This window comes from Mesocricetus auratus, unplaced genomic scaffold (assembly GCF_017639785.1).
Source record: "Mesocricetus auratus isolate SY011 unplaced genomic scaffold, BCM_Maur_2.0 Super-Scaffold_100003, whole genome shotgun sequence".
Taxonomy (NCBI): Eukaryota; Metazoa; Chordata; class Mammalia; order Rodentia; family Cricetidae; genus Mesocricetus; species Mesocricetus auratus.
This window is the reverse complement of record NW_024429188.1, coordinates 41,225,402-41,239,975: the sequence shown is the minus strand read 5'-3', so window position 1 is coordinate 41,239,975 and position 14,574 is coordinate 41,225,402. Positions and strand designations below refer to the sequence as shown.

The 14,574-nt window shown below is 41.3% G+C and overlaps 1 protein-coding gene and 1 long non-coding RNA gene across 4 annotated transcripts in view; one reads left to right on the top strand and one right to left on the bottom strand.

The window, feature by feature from the left end:
* Positions 1-671: 671 nt before the first annotated feature.
* The window catches only part of LOC101833663 (putative uncharacterized protein CXorf58), a 28,434-nt gene continuing 14,531 nt past the window's right edge, over positions 672-14,574 (top strand). Inside the window, exons 1-4 of one of the 3 annotated variants that reach the window (XM_040744206.1) lie at positions 672-921; positions 5,951-6,041; positions 9,043-9,137; positions 10,401-12,724. In XM_040744206.1, coding sequence (XP_040600140.1) covers positions 10,540-11,838 — 1,299 coding nt within the window. In that variant the 5' untranslated portion in view covers positions 672-921; positions 5,951-6,041; positions 9,043-9,137; positions 10,401-10,539 and the 3' untranslated portion in view covers positions 11,839-12,724. Of the gene's footprint in view, positions 922-2,119; positions 2,274-5,950; positions 6,042-9,042; positions 9,138-9,497; positions 9,610-10,400; positions 12,725-14,574 lie in introns of those variants that run through there. The other 2 variants (XM_040744208.1, XM_040744207.1) reach the window with 2 other exon arrangements.
* LOC121139975 lies at positions 1,955-11,652 on the bottom strand. The gene is made up of 2 exons (XR_005876755.1): positions 11,522-11,652; positions 1,955-2,248 (listed from the first exon to the last, which is right to left on the bottom strand). It is a non-coding gene; the product is annotated as an uncharacterized LOC121139975 (long non-coding RNA).

Sequence of the window (14,574 nt, the reverse complement as noted above, 5' to 3'; positions counted from 1 at the left end):
GTGCACCAGCCTCTTAGAACTGCAGATCGATCGTGAGGCTTCGATTTACCTCACAAAAGGTTTTTTTCCGTAAAGAATTTAACGTATGCTGAATGTTCGTTAAATTTTAGGTTATACTAAGTGCATCACGTCATTTAAATCGCGAAAAACTGACCTTAAAAAAAAGTACTAATGCGTAAATCTGAAAATCAAATATTTGTCCCATTTAATACTTGTTGAAGTAAAATGACAGTATTTATTCGCCAGAAAAAAGCAAGCTTTAACACTGCTTTAAACGCGTAATTTTATTGCTCCCACACAAGTGGATAGGCATGGTTTTCTCATTGCCGAGTGTCCGAGACTGCGGAAAATCTAAAGCTAGGATCCAATTCTAGGTAGTCTGCCTTGGAAATCTCTGCGCGAGCCTCAGCAAATGCTAGCGCGTCCCGTAAGACGGTGCATTTCGTATTTCGTCCCGTTTTTCTGTCCTAATTCAACAGAAGATGGAAGCCACGTAGGCATCCTGAAGATTCAGAGATTTGTGCCGTGGAAGGTCACTATCCCCTTATCCGAAGACTGCTAGAAACACACCTGTCCTTAAAGAAATTAGGGTTGATTTTTTTAAGTTTGCTGCGAGAAAAAAAACAACAAAAATGCCCATCTGGGGCAAAGTGGAGCATTTCAGTAAGAAAGTGTTAAGTTTGTCATAGTATGTGAGCTTTGGCTTAGTGATTCGTGGTTAAGGTTTTTTCTTTTTAAGCAGAACTTGTAGGTATCAGCAAGCTTCGGAGAAGGGAAAATGCTAAGTTTCAGCTAGACCAACTCCCAAATGTTAAGGGCAGCTCTTTTCCTTCTCAACAGAACTGTACGTTCCAAGCCATCCCCAACTCCAATCCCTAAGGAGAAATACTGACTAGATTCTGAAGGCTCTGCATCAGTAAGGTAATATCTTAAAAGTGTGAAGCATAGTGATAAATTACAGCGGAAGCTCTTAACGCAGGGAGTATGTGAACTGGGACAAGAGGGAAATGACAACTTCACCCTCTCTAAACTCCAGCTGAACTTTAGCATTTCCTTCAAGTACAGTGTAGGCTACAAGCCTCCCAATATTAGCAGTACCTGTGAGTGTCACCAATAGAAAGCAGAGACATTTTCATACCATTTACAGTCACGGCAGCTAACTAAAAATAGCACTGATGCTCATTACTACAAAAGTACAATGGTTATTAGATTTTTGGCTTATGCATAAAGAAGACACATATTACTGCAATTTCATTTTAAAAGGTATTTTGAAGATATGACTAAGAATTTGGGAGCTTCATCCAAACTGGAATATAATGCTTCAAACAGTGAAAAAGTTACAGGCAGAATCAAGTAATGTCATACATGCCTGCTCACATGACCAAAGGGGCACTGAACCACGAAGAGGTTAAGGAATTCACTCAAAGTTTCACAAGTGTTTAATAAAAACTGGACAAAAAACTCTACAGAAAATGTGTAAACACACCCCACCCCCACTCCCTGGTTTCCACAGTCAGCAAAGTGCCTCCTGCCATTAAAGAATTTGTGCCAAAAAATAAAATAAAATAAAGCCGGGCAGTAGTGGTGCACGCCTTTAATCCCAGCACTTGGGAGGCAGAGGCAAGCGGATCTCTGTGAGTTCGAGGCTGGGCTGGTCCGACAGCCTCCAAAACAAACCCTGTCTCGTAAAAAAAAAAATTCGTGAGGAGAATAAATATCCCTGAATTACTTCAAGAGCCAGGTGTTGTGGTGAACATCTGTAATCCCAGAACTTGGGATGTTGGGACATGAGGATCAGTTTAAGTCTACCCTCTACTACATAATGAGATTGAGGCCAGCTACATGCGACCCGGTGTCACAAGAAGAACTGTTAACTTCAACTGTAGGGTGAATAGGAGGAAAAAGATAGGAGAGAGGGAGGCCAGTTAGGAGGTTATGGATAGATTCACTGTCATTCCGACAAACCACTTGGTATTTTTATTATAAAAAGAATATAAATTGTAAACGACACTAAAAGCACAATGCTTTCTTTTTAAAGGGGTTCTAAAATTAACACAACAATCATATGACATTTGAGTCTAGTCCAAATGTGATAATGTGGGGATTATGACCTTAAAACCTTAATGTATGTGTGTTCAGATTACTTCTTTTAGGGAAATGAAAAAGTCCTCAAATACAACAGGTACTGGTGCTCCAAAATCAGATAGTCAGCTCCCAGAAAAAATCCACAAGACACAATCGGCACGTGCTGCAAAGATAAAGGCAAGAAAAGAGTAAGAAGCCATCTTTTTGCCTTTTATCGTTTTCCCACAACTAGACAAATTACAAACTTATTGAGGTTTTCTTTGTGTGTGTGTGTGTGTGTGTGTGTGTGTGTGTGTGTGTGTTTTACAAGGCAGTGTTTCTCTATGTAGCCCTGGCTGTCCTGGAACTCCCTCTGGCTGGCCTTAATTTCAGATAGCCATTTTATCTGAAGGCAAGGGCTAAAGGTGTGCACCACAATGCCATGCTAAGCTTACCCAAGTTTACTCCGATAACTTTAAACATTTCTTAATGTGTAAATTAAAATTTTGGTGTTTTTAAAAATTACCTTCAAGTTGAATATTATAGCTTTAGAATTTTATAATTTACAAAGCATGTTCACACACCCACATAATAATACTACAGCCTTCTGAAGCAATTTTGTTATTATACATTATAAGTGAGAAAAAGAGGACTGGCGAGATGTCTCAGTGATTAGGACCCCCCTTCCTAAGGACCCCAGTTCTGTTTCTGGCACCCATGTTATGTAGCTAACAACCACCTGTAATTCCAGCTCCATGGGATACAGCATGCAGATATGAATGCAGACAAAATATTGCATACATAATAAATAAATCTTAAAAATCTTAGCTGGACTTTGGTGGCACATGCCTTTAATTCCAGCACTTGGGAGGCAGAGGCAGGCAGGTCTCTGTCAGTTCAAGAGTGTGAGGACCCGCACTCATATGCATATATCCACCTGCAGACACACGCATAGTATGTAATTAAAATAGTCTTACATTTTTATTATATATTTAAATTAGGAACAAGCTTGCTTCCCATGTCAGACACAGCTCCCTCTCCCTCCCCTCCACACCTGCTCCCCTAATTAAAATATTTTAGGTGTTAAAAAAGTGAGAAAAAGCCAGAAGGTAGTGGCACAACCTTTAATCCCAGCATTCAGAAGGCAGAGGCAACCAGATCTCTCTGAGTTTGAGGCCAGCCTGGTCTGCAGAGGGAGTTCCAGGACAACCAGAGCTACACACAGAGAAACCCTGTCTAGAAAAAGAAAAAAGAAAAAAGCACAACTGGGAAGAAAGCTAAACCAGTTAATGAATAACATCAACGAGAATCCAAAAGGTTTATTTCTGTAATTTGGGAATTTTTATTTCCTTTATTTTAAGAAGGATGGCTGACCTGGAAGTCACAGAGATTTGCCCGCCTCTATTCTCAAGTGCTGGGATTAAAGGCATGCGCCACCATATCCTTTTCTGTGTGTGTGTGTGTGTGTGTGTGTGTGTGTGTGTGTGTGTGTGTGTTCGTGCGTGCGTGCATACATGCAAGCGTGCGAGTGCTTGGGTGTCATCTTTAAGAATGCCATTCAACTCCTTTGAGACAAGCTCTCTCGTTAGCCCAGAGTTTGCCAATAAGGTTAGACTGACCAGCAAGCTCTGGGACTCCTCCTACTTCCACCTGCCCGGCACTGGGATTACAAACACATGCCATCATGCCAGGTATCTTTATACGGGCTTTAGGGATCAAACTCAGGTCCTCATGCTTGCATAGTAAGCTTATACCAACTGAGTTATTTCCCCAGACTTTTTCTTCTCTCTATCTTGTAGTCTACATTTTGCCAGCCAGTGGTGACATTGTACAGATGTCCCTGTCTTGGCACGTAGCCCTACAGGAGATACTGACTGGATAGGAGAGCACAGAAACCTGTAAAATCAGTTGGTGCTGGGACATTATCTAAAGTAAATCATTTCTCTAGCCTGTCTGGAATGAGCCTAGCTTGAGCAAAGATCAGAAAAGGGAATTTCTTTTTCTAGGTCACAATCATAAACCCCTAGAAAAGAAATGGGGCCCTTGTGTAAATGGTAAATTCTGCTGTTTTACATTGCTTGAATCAGTTAGGCAGTGCTTTTAGTAACTACTTGTAATCTCAGCACTAAGGAACCTGAGGCGGGAGCTGAGTCTGAGGCCAGGCTGGACTAAGTTCCAGGTCAGTATGGGGTACATAGTGAGACCCTGTCTAAAAGTTTTTTAAAAGCCTGGCAATAAATTATTGTATGTTCTGTGGTGTGTTGCATGTTCATGCAGATGTGTGCCAGTATGTATGTATGTGTGAAGGTCAGAGACCTTCCTAAGTAGCTCTCTAGCTGGTTGGGGTGGGGTAGATGCATGTGCCCACATACCTGGTCTATACACACCCAGATGGAAGCAGAGGTACACACTGAGTGTCTTCCTCTATCTCTCTCCACTTTATTTTTTGAGACACAGTCTCGAACTGAATCTGGAGTGTACAATTTCAAGTAGACTAGCCAAAAATCAACTGGAATCCTGTCTGCACCCCCCAGTGCTGTTATTATGGAAGGTGCACCACAGCTCCCAACTTTTACATGGGTGTTCATGCTTGTCCAGCACTCTTTAACAGCTGAGCCATGTCCCAAGCCCCTTCACCTTATTTTTTGAGAGAGCATCTCTCCCTGGACTGGAACTCACTAACAAGGCTAGGCTAACTTGCCAAGGAACCTCAGGGATCTTCCTGCCTCCACTTCCCCAGTGCTGGATTACAAGCATTTGCAAACACATTTATCATTTTATATGGTTTCAGGCTATCGAACTCAGGTTCTCATTCTTTACCCACTAAGCTATTTCGCCAGCCCCATGAATGTTTTTAAAAGGCCAATTTGCCTTCTCACATCTTCTATTTATCCATATTGTCTCTTTCCCATCCCTTTCCTTCTATCATCCCTCTTCCTCCCTTCCCTCTCTCTTTCTTTCCTCTCCCACCCCAACCCCCAGCAGTATTAGGAATTAAGTCTCTGGATCTCTAAGGATGTACTTAACAGACTTCTTACCTAGTGTACAAGTCCTTGGTTCAGTTTCTATCACCACATAAAACCAGGCATGTTAGAATCCCAGCACTAAGAAGTTAGAGGCAGGAGGATCACAAGTTTAAGGTGCAACTAGTTTATGCAACTAGTCAAAGCCAGTCTGAGTTATAGGAGACACTGTCTCAGAGGGAGGGAAGGAGGAAGGGGGAGAGAGAGAGAGAGAGGGAGGGAGGGAGAGAGAGAGAGAGAGAGAGAGAGAGAGAGAGAGAGAGAGAGAGAGAGAGAGAGAGAGAGAGAGAGAGAGAGAGAGATACTTGCACACACCGGGACTGTACCCTGAACCCAAATTTACTGTGTAGTCAAAGCTGGTCTTGAACTCTTGATCCTCCTGCCTCCACCTGCTAAGTGCAGGGATTATAAGAATGTGCCACCATAGCCAGGCATTGGTGGCACACGCCTTTAATCCCAGCACTTGGGAGGCAGAGGCAGGCAGATCTCTGTGAGTTCGAGGCCAGCCTGGTCTACAAGAGCTAGTTCCAGGACAGCCTCCAAAGCCACAGAGAAACCCTGTCTCGAAAAACCAAAAAAAAAAAAAAAAAAAAAAAAAAAAGAATGTGCCACCATGTCTGGCTTTATGTATGTGACTTGATAAAGTTTTAGGTGAATTTTTTATCTCAGGGTAAATATTAATTATTCCATATCCTCGTTCTGATTAGAGACTACAAAGACTAGTTCCAATTACTCCATCATTAGGTCAGTCTTAGTAATGGGGAAATATAAGAGGATGCATAAATTGAGAGTTTTCTAAGATTTCAGGAAAATGAAAAGTATTTCATAAATCGCTAACATCTTTTTCCTCTTATAATTAATAGAGAGATTTCAGCAACAAAAATACAGAAAGCCTGGTTCACTTATGTGGACAAAACATTGTTTAAACTCCTAAAACACACTGTTTGTGCAGCGGTATGTATTTTTTTCTCTGACAAATGTTATTCCTTAACTAGTTAAAAGACCTGTTAATTAAAGATAGAGCAAATAACCCTCTTTGTCTCTTTAACTTAGATACAATAATGTCAAACTCTAAAATTGCTTCTTTTGTTAATCTTAATAGATATTTCTGGTTGTTGTGTTTTTTAGATTTATTTATTTTTATTTTATTTATGTGTATGGATGCCTTCAAGTGTATCTGTGCACTGTGGCATGAAATGCCTGTGAAGACCAGAGAGGTTATTTATTGGATCCCCTGAGACTGGGGAGTGAAAGATAATTGTAATGTGGGCATTAGGAATCAAACCTGGGTCCTCTGGAAGGTCAGTGAGTATGCTTAACTTCTGAGCCATCTCTCCAGCCCTCTGGCTTTAGTCTTAATATGAATGAGTATTACTATTTTTCTGAAATTAATGCAGTTGTGTTTCAGTTTAAATTTGTGTCCTTATTTGAAGATAAGAGACAGTGATCTTCTAACAATAAAAATCTCTGAATTAAGAAATGGGGGTGCAAGCCAGCTGGTGGTAGCACTCACCTTTAATCCCTGCACTCTTTTTGGAGACAGAGGCAAGCAGGTCTCCATTTTGAGGGCAGCCTGGTCTACAGGGCAAGTTCCAGGATAGCCAGAGCTACAGAGAAACCCTGTCTCAGAAAAGAAGAACTAGGGGTGTAGTGCAGTTGTAGAATGTGTATTCAACATGTTTGAGGCTCTGGGTTTGATCCTCAACACTACAGAAAAAAAATCCCTGAATTTAAAAGTGCACTTTTCTTTTACCCAGCAGTTTCACTTCTTTTTAGAGAGGATTTATTTATTTATTATACATGTGTATGTATGTGTGCCTGGGTGAGTTTATGTGCACCATGTGCGTGCAGGAGCCTGCAGAGATTAGAATAGAGCATAAGATCCCCTGGAACTGAGGTTACAAGCAATTGTGAGCCACCATGTGAGTGCTAGGAACCAAACTGAGGTCCTCTGCCAAAACAGTGCATGCTGTTAACCACCGAGCCATCTCCAGCAGTTTCACTCCTAAGAGTGCGTTCTACAGTGCAATTTCATTGCAGCATTGGTTCATAGATGCAAGTAACCATCTCTCTCATCATGGGTAAAGCTTGCAATATTAACACGATTCTACAATAGAAAGATAACCAAGATAGCTTGATAGTGAAAAGGACAATTCAGAACAATATGAGGAATAAAATCCTATTTGAATAAAAGACAACAAACAGATGCCCATCCTCTTTCCAGGAAGGAAAAAAAAAAACCCTGGAAACTCCAGCAGAGTGTTAAGCCTTGTTTAAAGTAGTCTGCTATCAGAATAGTCTCACTAGAGGAATTTTATCAGCCATGAAAAATAAAAGTCTGAGAAATATGTATACTTCACTATCTGACTCACAGACGTATTTGTATTATCATACAAAACTCATTTTTAATTATCATGTTACTGCTTTCCTCATAATTTTAGGCTCTCCGTAAATAGGTGAAGTTAATCAGTTATTTTTACGTCTTTGTTCCAATGCTTCAAATTAATAATGCTTTATTGTAACCCGATAGTGGTGGCTCAAGCCTTTAATCCCAGCGCCTCTAGAGGCAGAAGCAGGGAAATCTCTGAGTTCGAGGCCAGCCTGGTCTACAGAGTGAATTCCCGAATGACCAGGGCTACACAGAGAAACCCTACCACCCCCCCAAAAAAGAATAAAATGCTTTACTTGTTAAAAATCCTATTATTGTACATTTTATGGAATCATCACAGGCATAGAATTGAGTAGGGTCTTTTAAAGAAAAGAATGGAAATTTTAGAGTCGAACAGATCTAAGAGTTTTTTTTCTTTGAGTCTTTATTAATTTACTTTTTACATTCCAATCCCAGTTCCCCCTCACTCCTCTCTTCCCGCTCTCCCACTTCCCCCTCTTCCCATCTGCTCCTCGGAGAGGGTAAGGCCTCCCTAAGTCTGTCCCTTCATCTTGTTGAGGCAGGACCAAGGCACCTCCCCACCCCCACACCCCTCTTTCTAGGATGGGCAAGGCGTCTCTCCATATGGAAAGGGCTTCACTAAGTCAGTTTGTGCATTAGATTTAGGTCTTGGACCCACTGCCAGTGGCCTCATACATCAAATTAACGTTTGAGACCTAGCTTTCTCATTTATAAAAATGAGAGCAATAATACTCTGCTTGTCTTGTTGTTAGCATTAAATGAGGATAGATATAGATATATGATACCACCATGTTACATGGTAAATAAAAGGTGTCTAAAAACTAGTCACTTAATACCATTATCATCCCCATATTACCATGATTCTTTCAACAATAAACACTTTTAAGTTTCTTGTGTGTTTCAGGTACAGTATCAGATGCTAGGAATATAATAAAGAAGAAAGATGCTGTCTCTACCTTCATGATGCTTCTAATCTAGTTGGAGACACAGATAAATCTATAGATAAATGCAATAAATTAAGTGAAAGTATTATCATAGGGATTGCAAAATGCCTGTGATATCAAAAGACATGGATATTCAAACTTGGAGACCCCTGAGTTGAAATAGCAGATGAAGGGCTACATAGATGATAAATGGAGGAGTCAAAAATAGAAATCCCAGCCTCCAAAACAATACAGAGAAACCCTGTCTCGTAAAACCAAAAAAAAAAAAAAATAAAGAATAGAAATGCACCTCTTTAGAACCCTGAGCCCAGGGTTCGGATCATTTCACTATGCCTCAATTCTTTTTGTTGTTGTTTTGTTTTGCTTTGTTTGGTTTTGTTTTCTGAGACAGGGTTTCTCTGTGCAACAGTCCTGGCTGTTCTAGAACTCACTCTACAGATCAGGCTGTCCTCGAACTCACAGAGACCTGCCTGCCTCTGCCTCTTGAGTGCTGGGTTTAAAAGTGTGGACCACCACCATCAGGCTGCTTCCATTCTTGTAATCAGTCAATGACGTGTGTCAGGATACCACTTTCTGTTTACAGTGACATCATTTATTTCAGGAATATTGTGTGGCGCATGAACTGCTGAAGAAAGTAAGCCCCATAGAAGCTGCACTTGTTAAAGATCCGAGCATGAAGTGTAAAGTCAGGTTCAGGTAATGTAACCAGCTGATTTATCTCATAGGAGAAATAATAGAAATGCTTTCTTTTATACTTATTATTTCTCAGGACAAAATTAAAAGGTAAGCATTTCCCTGTTTACATTTGTTATGGTTTTACATAGGCTAAGGCATGACTCTGGCTATAATTTGACATGAGGTCTCACCCCCATTGTGTCCACAAGTATGAGAATAGTTGTGACTTTCACCTTTGGATCTGTTTCTTTGCTAGATCTTTATATGTTCTTTATATGCCCTATATTTGAAAAACTGTATTAGCTCTGCTAAGTACATAAGAAAGAAGCAATAGAGCCCCACAATCATTGTCACATCACTAATTTTTTATCTTTATTTCAGATTTGGTGGTGAAACGTTTCCACCTTTTATCGTGTTCAAAATTTTTTTTAAAAATGATGGCCATGGTTACAAGTATTTCAGTGGGAAAGATTTACTAAAGCCGTCAAGTAAGGTGATGTTTCATGATGGATGTTTTATATTAATTTATATTAATATTTCTTCTTAATATCTATGTGATATCTAAATTACATTCCAATTATACAGGCCATTAGCAGTCCACCAAGCTTTTTCCTAAGCACCATGTTTCAAAATGTCTCCACTAAAACAAATTTGAAATGTTTTACTTATGTGAGGTTATGAAAAAAATATCTCAGTTTTCTTTGCGTTGAAATTTTAAATTCTGGAAAGGCAGGGGCAGGAATGATCTCTGAGTTAGAGGCTAGCCTGGTCTACAGAGTGAGTAATAAATATTGGTTTATTGAACCAGGGTTTCTCTATGTAGCCCTGGATGTCCTGGAACTCACTGTGTAGACCAGGCTGACCTGGAACTCACAGAGATCTTCCTGTCTCTGCCTCCCGAGTGCTAGGATTAAAGGCATGTGCCACCGGCATGAGAAATATATTTTCATCTTACTGTTGAGGGATAAATTCATGTCATGTTCATCTTCAGAATAAGCTGAGGTTGTTTCTATAAAACACCATCTATAGTGTCTGTTCTAAGATTGTATAATCGAACTTTTCCAGGAACTGAAATTCTCCTGGGCCTGTTCCATTGTCCCTATTCTTAGGCTTAAGAAAATGAGAATCTCAGAAGGAAGAAGTCAGGAGAAAACAGTATTTATTCATTAAAACTCACTGAAACATTGTATAATAACCTCATTTTTTTAATTTATGAAGTAAATGTTGGAGGGGAGGAAATAGCCCAGTGATATAAAAAGAAAATGTGACTTTCCTTTCCTCCAGCATCCTGAAAGCTTCATCACACTCCTTGCTGTGTCTCCATCACCCACCTGTCTGAGAACCTGCTAACAGACAGGAGAAAGACAGCTGGCTTTCAGGAAATCCCAAGTCAACACCTGAGGAAGACTGTCAAGACTCCAAAATGATGAGTCAAGTGGTAAACCCTAGCAAAGACTTTGAATTCCAGAATTTACAGAATTGGAGAAAACCAAAGGAGCAGAGAGTTCCCCTACGAGAAGAGAATCCCAGGGTGAAATGCAAAAACTGTGGGGCCTTTGGACACACCATAAGAAGCAAGAAGTGCCCTATCAAGTCCTGGGATGGTGCCAAGGTACCACTGCCCTTGGGCATAAAGAAGGGAAAGGAGAACCAGGACCCACAAAAGCCAAAGAATCTGCATAGCACTGGGCCAGTGTGTGAAACAGAGAAAGAGAAAAGAGAGAGAGAGAGATTAGAGGAGCAGAGGAAGGCTCTCGTGCTCAAATTTCCCAAGAAACCCCCAGAGAAGAAGCCTCGGAGTTGGAAGGATACCACACATTCTGGTGACTATCTGAGGCGTCCGAGCAGACCATCGTTCATCCACATTAACAAGAAAGTATCCCTGAAGTGCACCCAAACTAGTCTGCCATCACTCAAGAAATCTGATGGGGAACATGTGTACCATACAGCACCTTCCACAGAAAAGCCTACTATTACCATTAATCTTGAGGAAAATAACATGCCAAAACCAGCAGTTGGGCACAGTGCTGAGCACCCGACTTTCAGTGGGAATGCAACAGGCCGAAGCACAGAGCATTGCTTCTATCAGGTTCCCCAGGCTGCCTTCAAAGTGCAGGAGATGGGCCATGTATTAAACACCCAGTCACCAGTCCAGCATTCTGATGAAGATAAACACTCCCTCCTGTACCCCGCAGCACATCCAAATAGCCAGCATGCCAAACTCAGCCTCAAAGTAACACATGAAAGAAGTCTCCCCCTTGTCAGCCAGATGAGCCAAAATCCTCAAAAGAAGCGGCGCGTAAGCACCTACCAGAGACCACAGAAGATCACTGAGAAGCCTATGTTGGAGGCTTTCCGTGTTGTGCCACATTCTAGTACCAGTCAAGTTGAATCAAAAGGGTTACCTCAAGCGACCAGTGTTGAACAACAGCCTCCTTGCAACAGAGCTCTCCTGAATTTCACACAGCCTTTCACCGAGTCCTGTCATCCATTGTCCAGTCATGTTCCAGTCCAACCCCTCCGAATGGTCTTCACTAGATTGAGGAATGACTGCTGGAGCTCCAGGATCTTGGAAGCTTCCTCATCCCATCCTCCTGAAAAGAAAATACCTTCTGACAAGATCTCTCCCTCCCTGAAGCAGTCTGAGGGAGCATACCCCAGGGTCCCACTGAGCATTATCATAAGGTCCCGTCCACCCTCCTCCTCTGAGGAGAGGAAATGAGAAAACCACATGAAAAATGACTCTGTCTCCAGCCTCAGAGGGACTTGTAGAGGACTGGTGGATGGAGAAGAGAGCGCAGGAAGCTGACTAAGCCAGTTGTTTGGGGTCTTTGGGACAGTGAATCGTATGAATACCGTCAACTGAGCAGCAGACACAGACACCCTTCAGATCACATAAACTGTACTTCAAATGGAATTGACTGGGGTCTTACATGAAGTCTGTATGAATTTGAGTTGGTGTGTACATGCGTTTATTCACATGTAAGTAGAAAAGCAGAATTAGCCTGTTTGGCATCCAAGTGTCTATGTTAGTGGGAGGTCTGGATGAGCTCTACGACCTCCATTTTCATCCTGACCTCAGAAGGGAGATCTTGACTATCAAATGCGCCAGTGAAAGCCGTCGTGAAGAAAGTTTTCTTGCACTTACACATGTTCTTTAATGTCTTGTAAATATGTTTAAAAAATAAGTTCCCATGTTAATATAGATCTACAAAGTATGCCAAAGAAAAAAGAAAAATGCACTTTGATGCCTGTCCCTAATATGCTGCAGCTGTCACTCTCCTGGAGTAATCAGCCCTAATAGTTTGTTATGTTGCCTTCATTTCGCTATGAAACAAGGTTATATAATTCTGTTTGTTCTTGTTATTAAGATGTTATCATACTATTCAGCCTGACTTTTTCAGTGAACACCGTAATGGTCTTTTAATGAACAGAACATACCCAACTTGAAGAGAACAGTTTGGTCTGCCCTTGTCCCTTCTTTCTTTTCAAAACAAACTTGGCTAAAATGTGAAGTCATGGTTGAAAGAAAACATACAACGGTGGGATTTTTCCCATTATAAGTTTACATTTTTGCTCTTTGAATAAAAGTTTTGTTAGCCAATTGATCCAACTATTCTGCTTACTTACTTCTTTTTGGTGTTTGTTGGTTTCTTTGTTTGTTTGTTTGTTTGTTTGAGACAGGGTCTCTCTATGTAGCTCTGGCTATCCTGGAACTCACTTCATATACCATGCTAGCCTTGAGCTCCTAGGGATCTGCCTGCTTCTTCCTCCAGAGCTCTGGGATCAAAGACATGCATCACCACACCTGACTCTTACATCTTGAACTTCTGATTGCAATGCCTCCACCTCCAGAGTGCTAGGATTACAGGTGTGCAGATACACAGGTGTGCAGTGGTGAGGATCAAACCCTGGGCTTCATGTATACTAGGTAAGCACCATACCAAATGAGCTACATCCCTAGCTCTAAATTCATTTATTCTTTTTGTTTGTTTGTTTGTTTGTTTGTTTGTTTGTTTTAAGACAGGCTTTCTCTGGGTAACAACCCTAGCTATCCTGGAACTCTCTTTGTAGATCAGGCTGTCCTCGAACTTACAGAGATCCTCTTGCCTCTGCCTCCCAAGTGCTGGGATTAAAGGCATGTGCCACCACCGTCCAGCTCATTTATTCTTTTATTTTATTATGCGTATGGGTGTTTTCCTGCATGCATGTCTGTGTGCCACATTCGAGTTTGGTGACAGAGAAAGATGTAAGATCCCTTGGAAAATGGATTTAGGAATGGTTGTGAGCCCCTATGTGAGGGCTGGGAATCAAACCCATATACTCTGTAAGAGACATCAGGGCTCTTAACAGATGTCCAGCCCTTCATTTATTTCTTTGTAGAAGTGGGCCAGTTTTAGTTTGTTCAGACGTCTATTCACTTATCTCTGAAAATATTTTTATTATTTTTGTATGTATTAATGTTTTACCTACACTTCTGTGTACCACATGTATGCCTGGTGCCTGAGAAGACCAGAGAAGGATTGCCCTGGGACTGCAGTTCCAGACTGTCAGGAGCCTCCAGGTGGGTGCTGGGAATTGAGCCCAGGTCCCCTGGAGGAGCATCCAGTGCTCATAACTGCTGAGACATCTCTCCAGAAATTTATTGCCGGGCATTGGTGGTGCACGCCTTTGATCCCAGCACTAGGGAGCAAGAGGCAGGTGGATCTCTGTGAGTTCAAGGCTAGCCTCCAAAACAATTCAGAGAAACCCTGTCTTGAAAAAAAAAAAGAAGAGAAATTTAACATATTTTTGCTCCATCATTCCCCACCATATTTCCGTTTCTTTTTGCATTTACTTGTCATTTTCCAGCTGTATCTCTCATGTATTCACAAAAACAAAAAGCAAAACAAGTGAAAGTGGGGGAAAAAAGGAAGTTGGACAATTTACACTACCCAACTTCAAGACTTAGAAAGCTGCTGTAATTAAGACAGACATAGAATCCCCTGGGGAAAAATAGAAATACATCTATCTAGAGATTATCAGTATTTTCTGCAAAGGTGCCAATGCAGGTCAAATGGTTCTAGAACAGTGGTTCTCAACCTTCCTAATGCTGCAAGCCTTTAAATTCAGTTCTGCATGCTGTGGTGGCCACCAACCATAAAATTATTTTCATTTCTACTTTATAACTGCAATTTTGCTACTGCTATGAATCGTATACAAATACATATGTAATGTAAATATGCTTTCCAGTGGTCTTAGGAGACCCCCGTAAAAGGGTCCTCTGACCAGCCCCTAAAGGACCGCAACCTGCAGGCTGAGAACCTCTGCTGTAGAACAATAGAACAATGGGGTGTGTGTGTGTGTGTGTGTGTGTGTGTGTGTGTGTGTGTGTGTCGCGCGCGCACTCTTGTTTCATTTTCCACTTTGACAATCTATTTTCTCAGCATTGGTAATTTACAAGAGGTTTTCATTATTG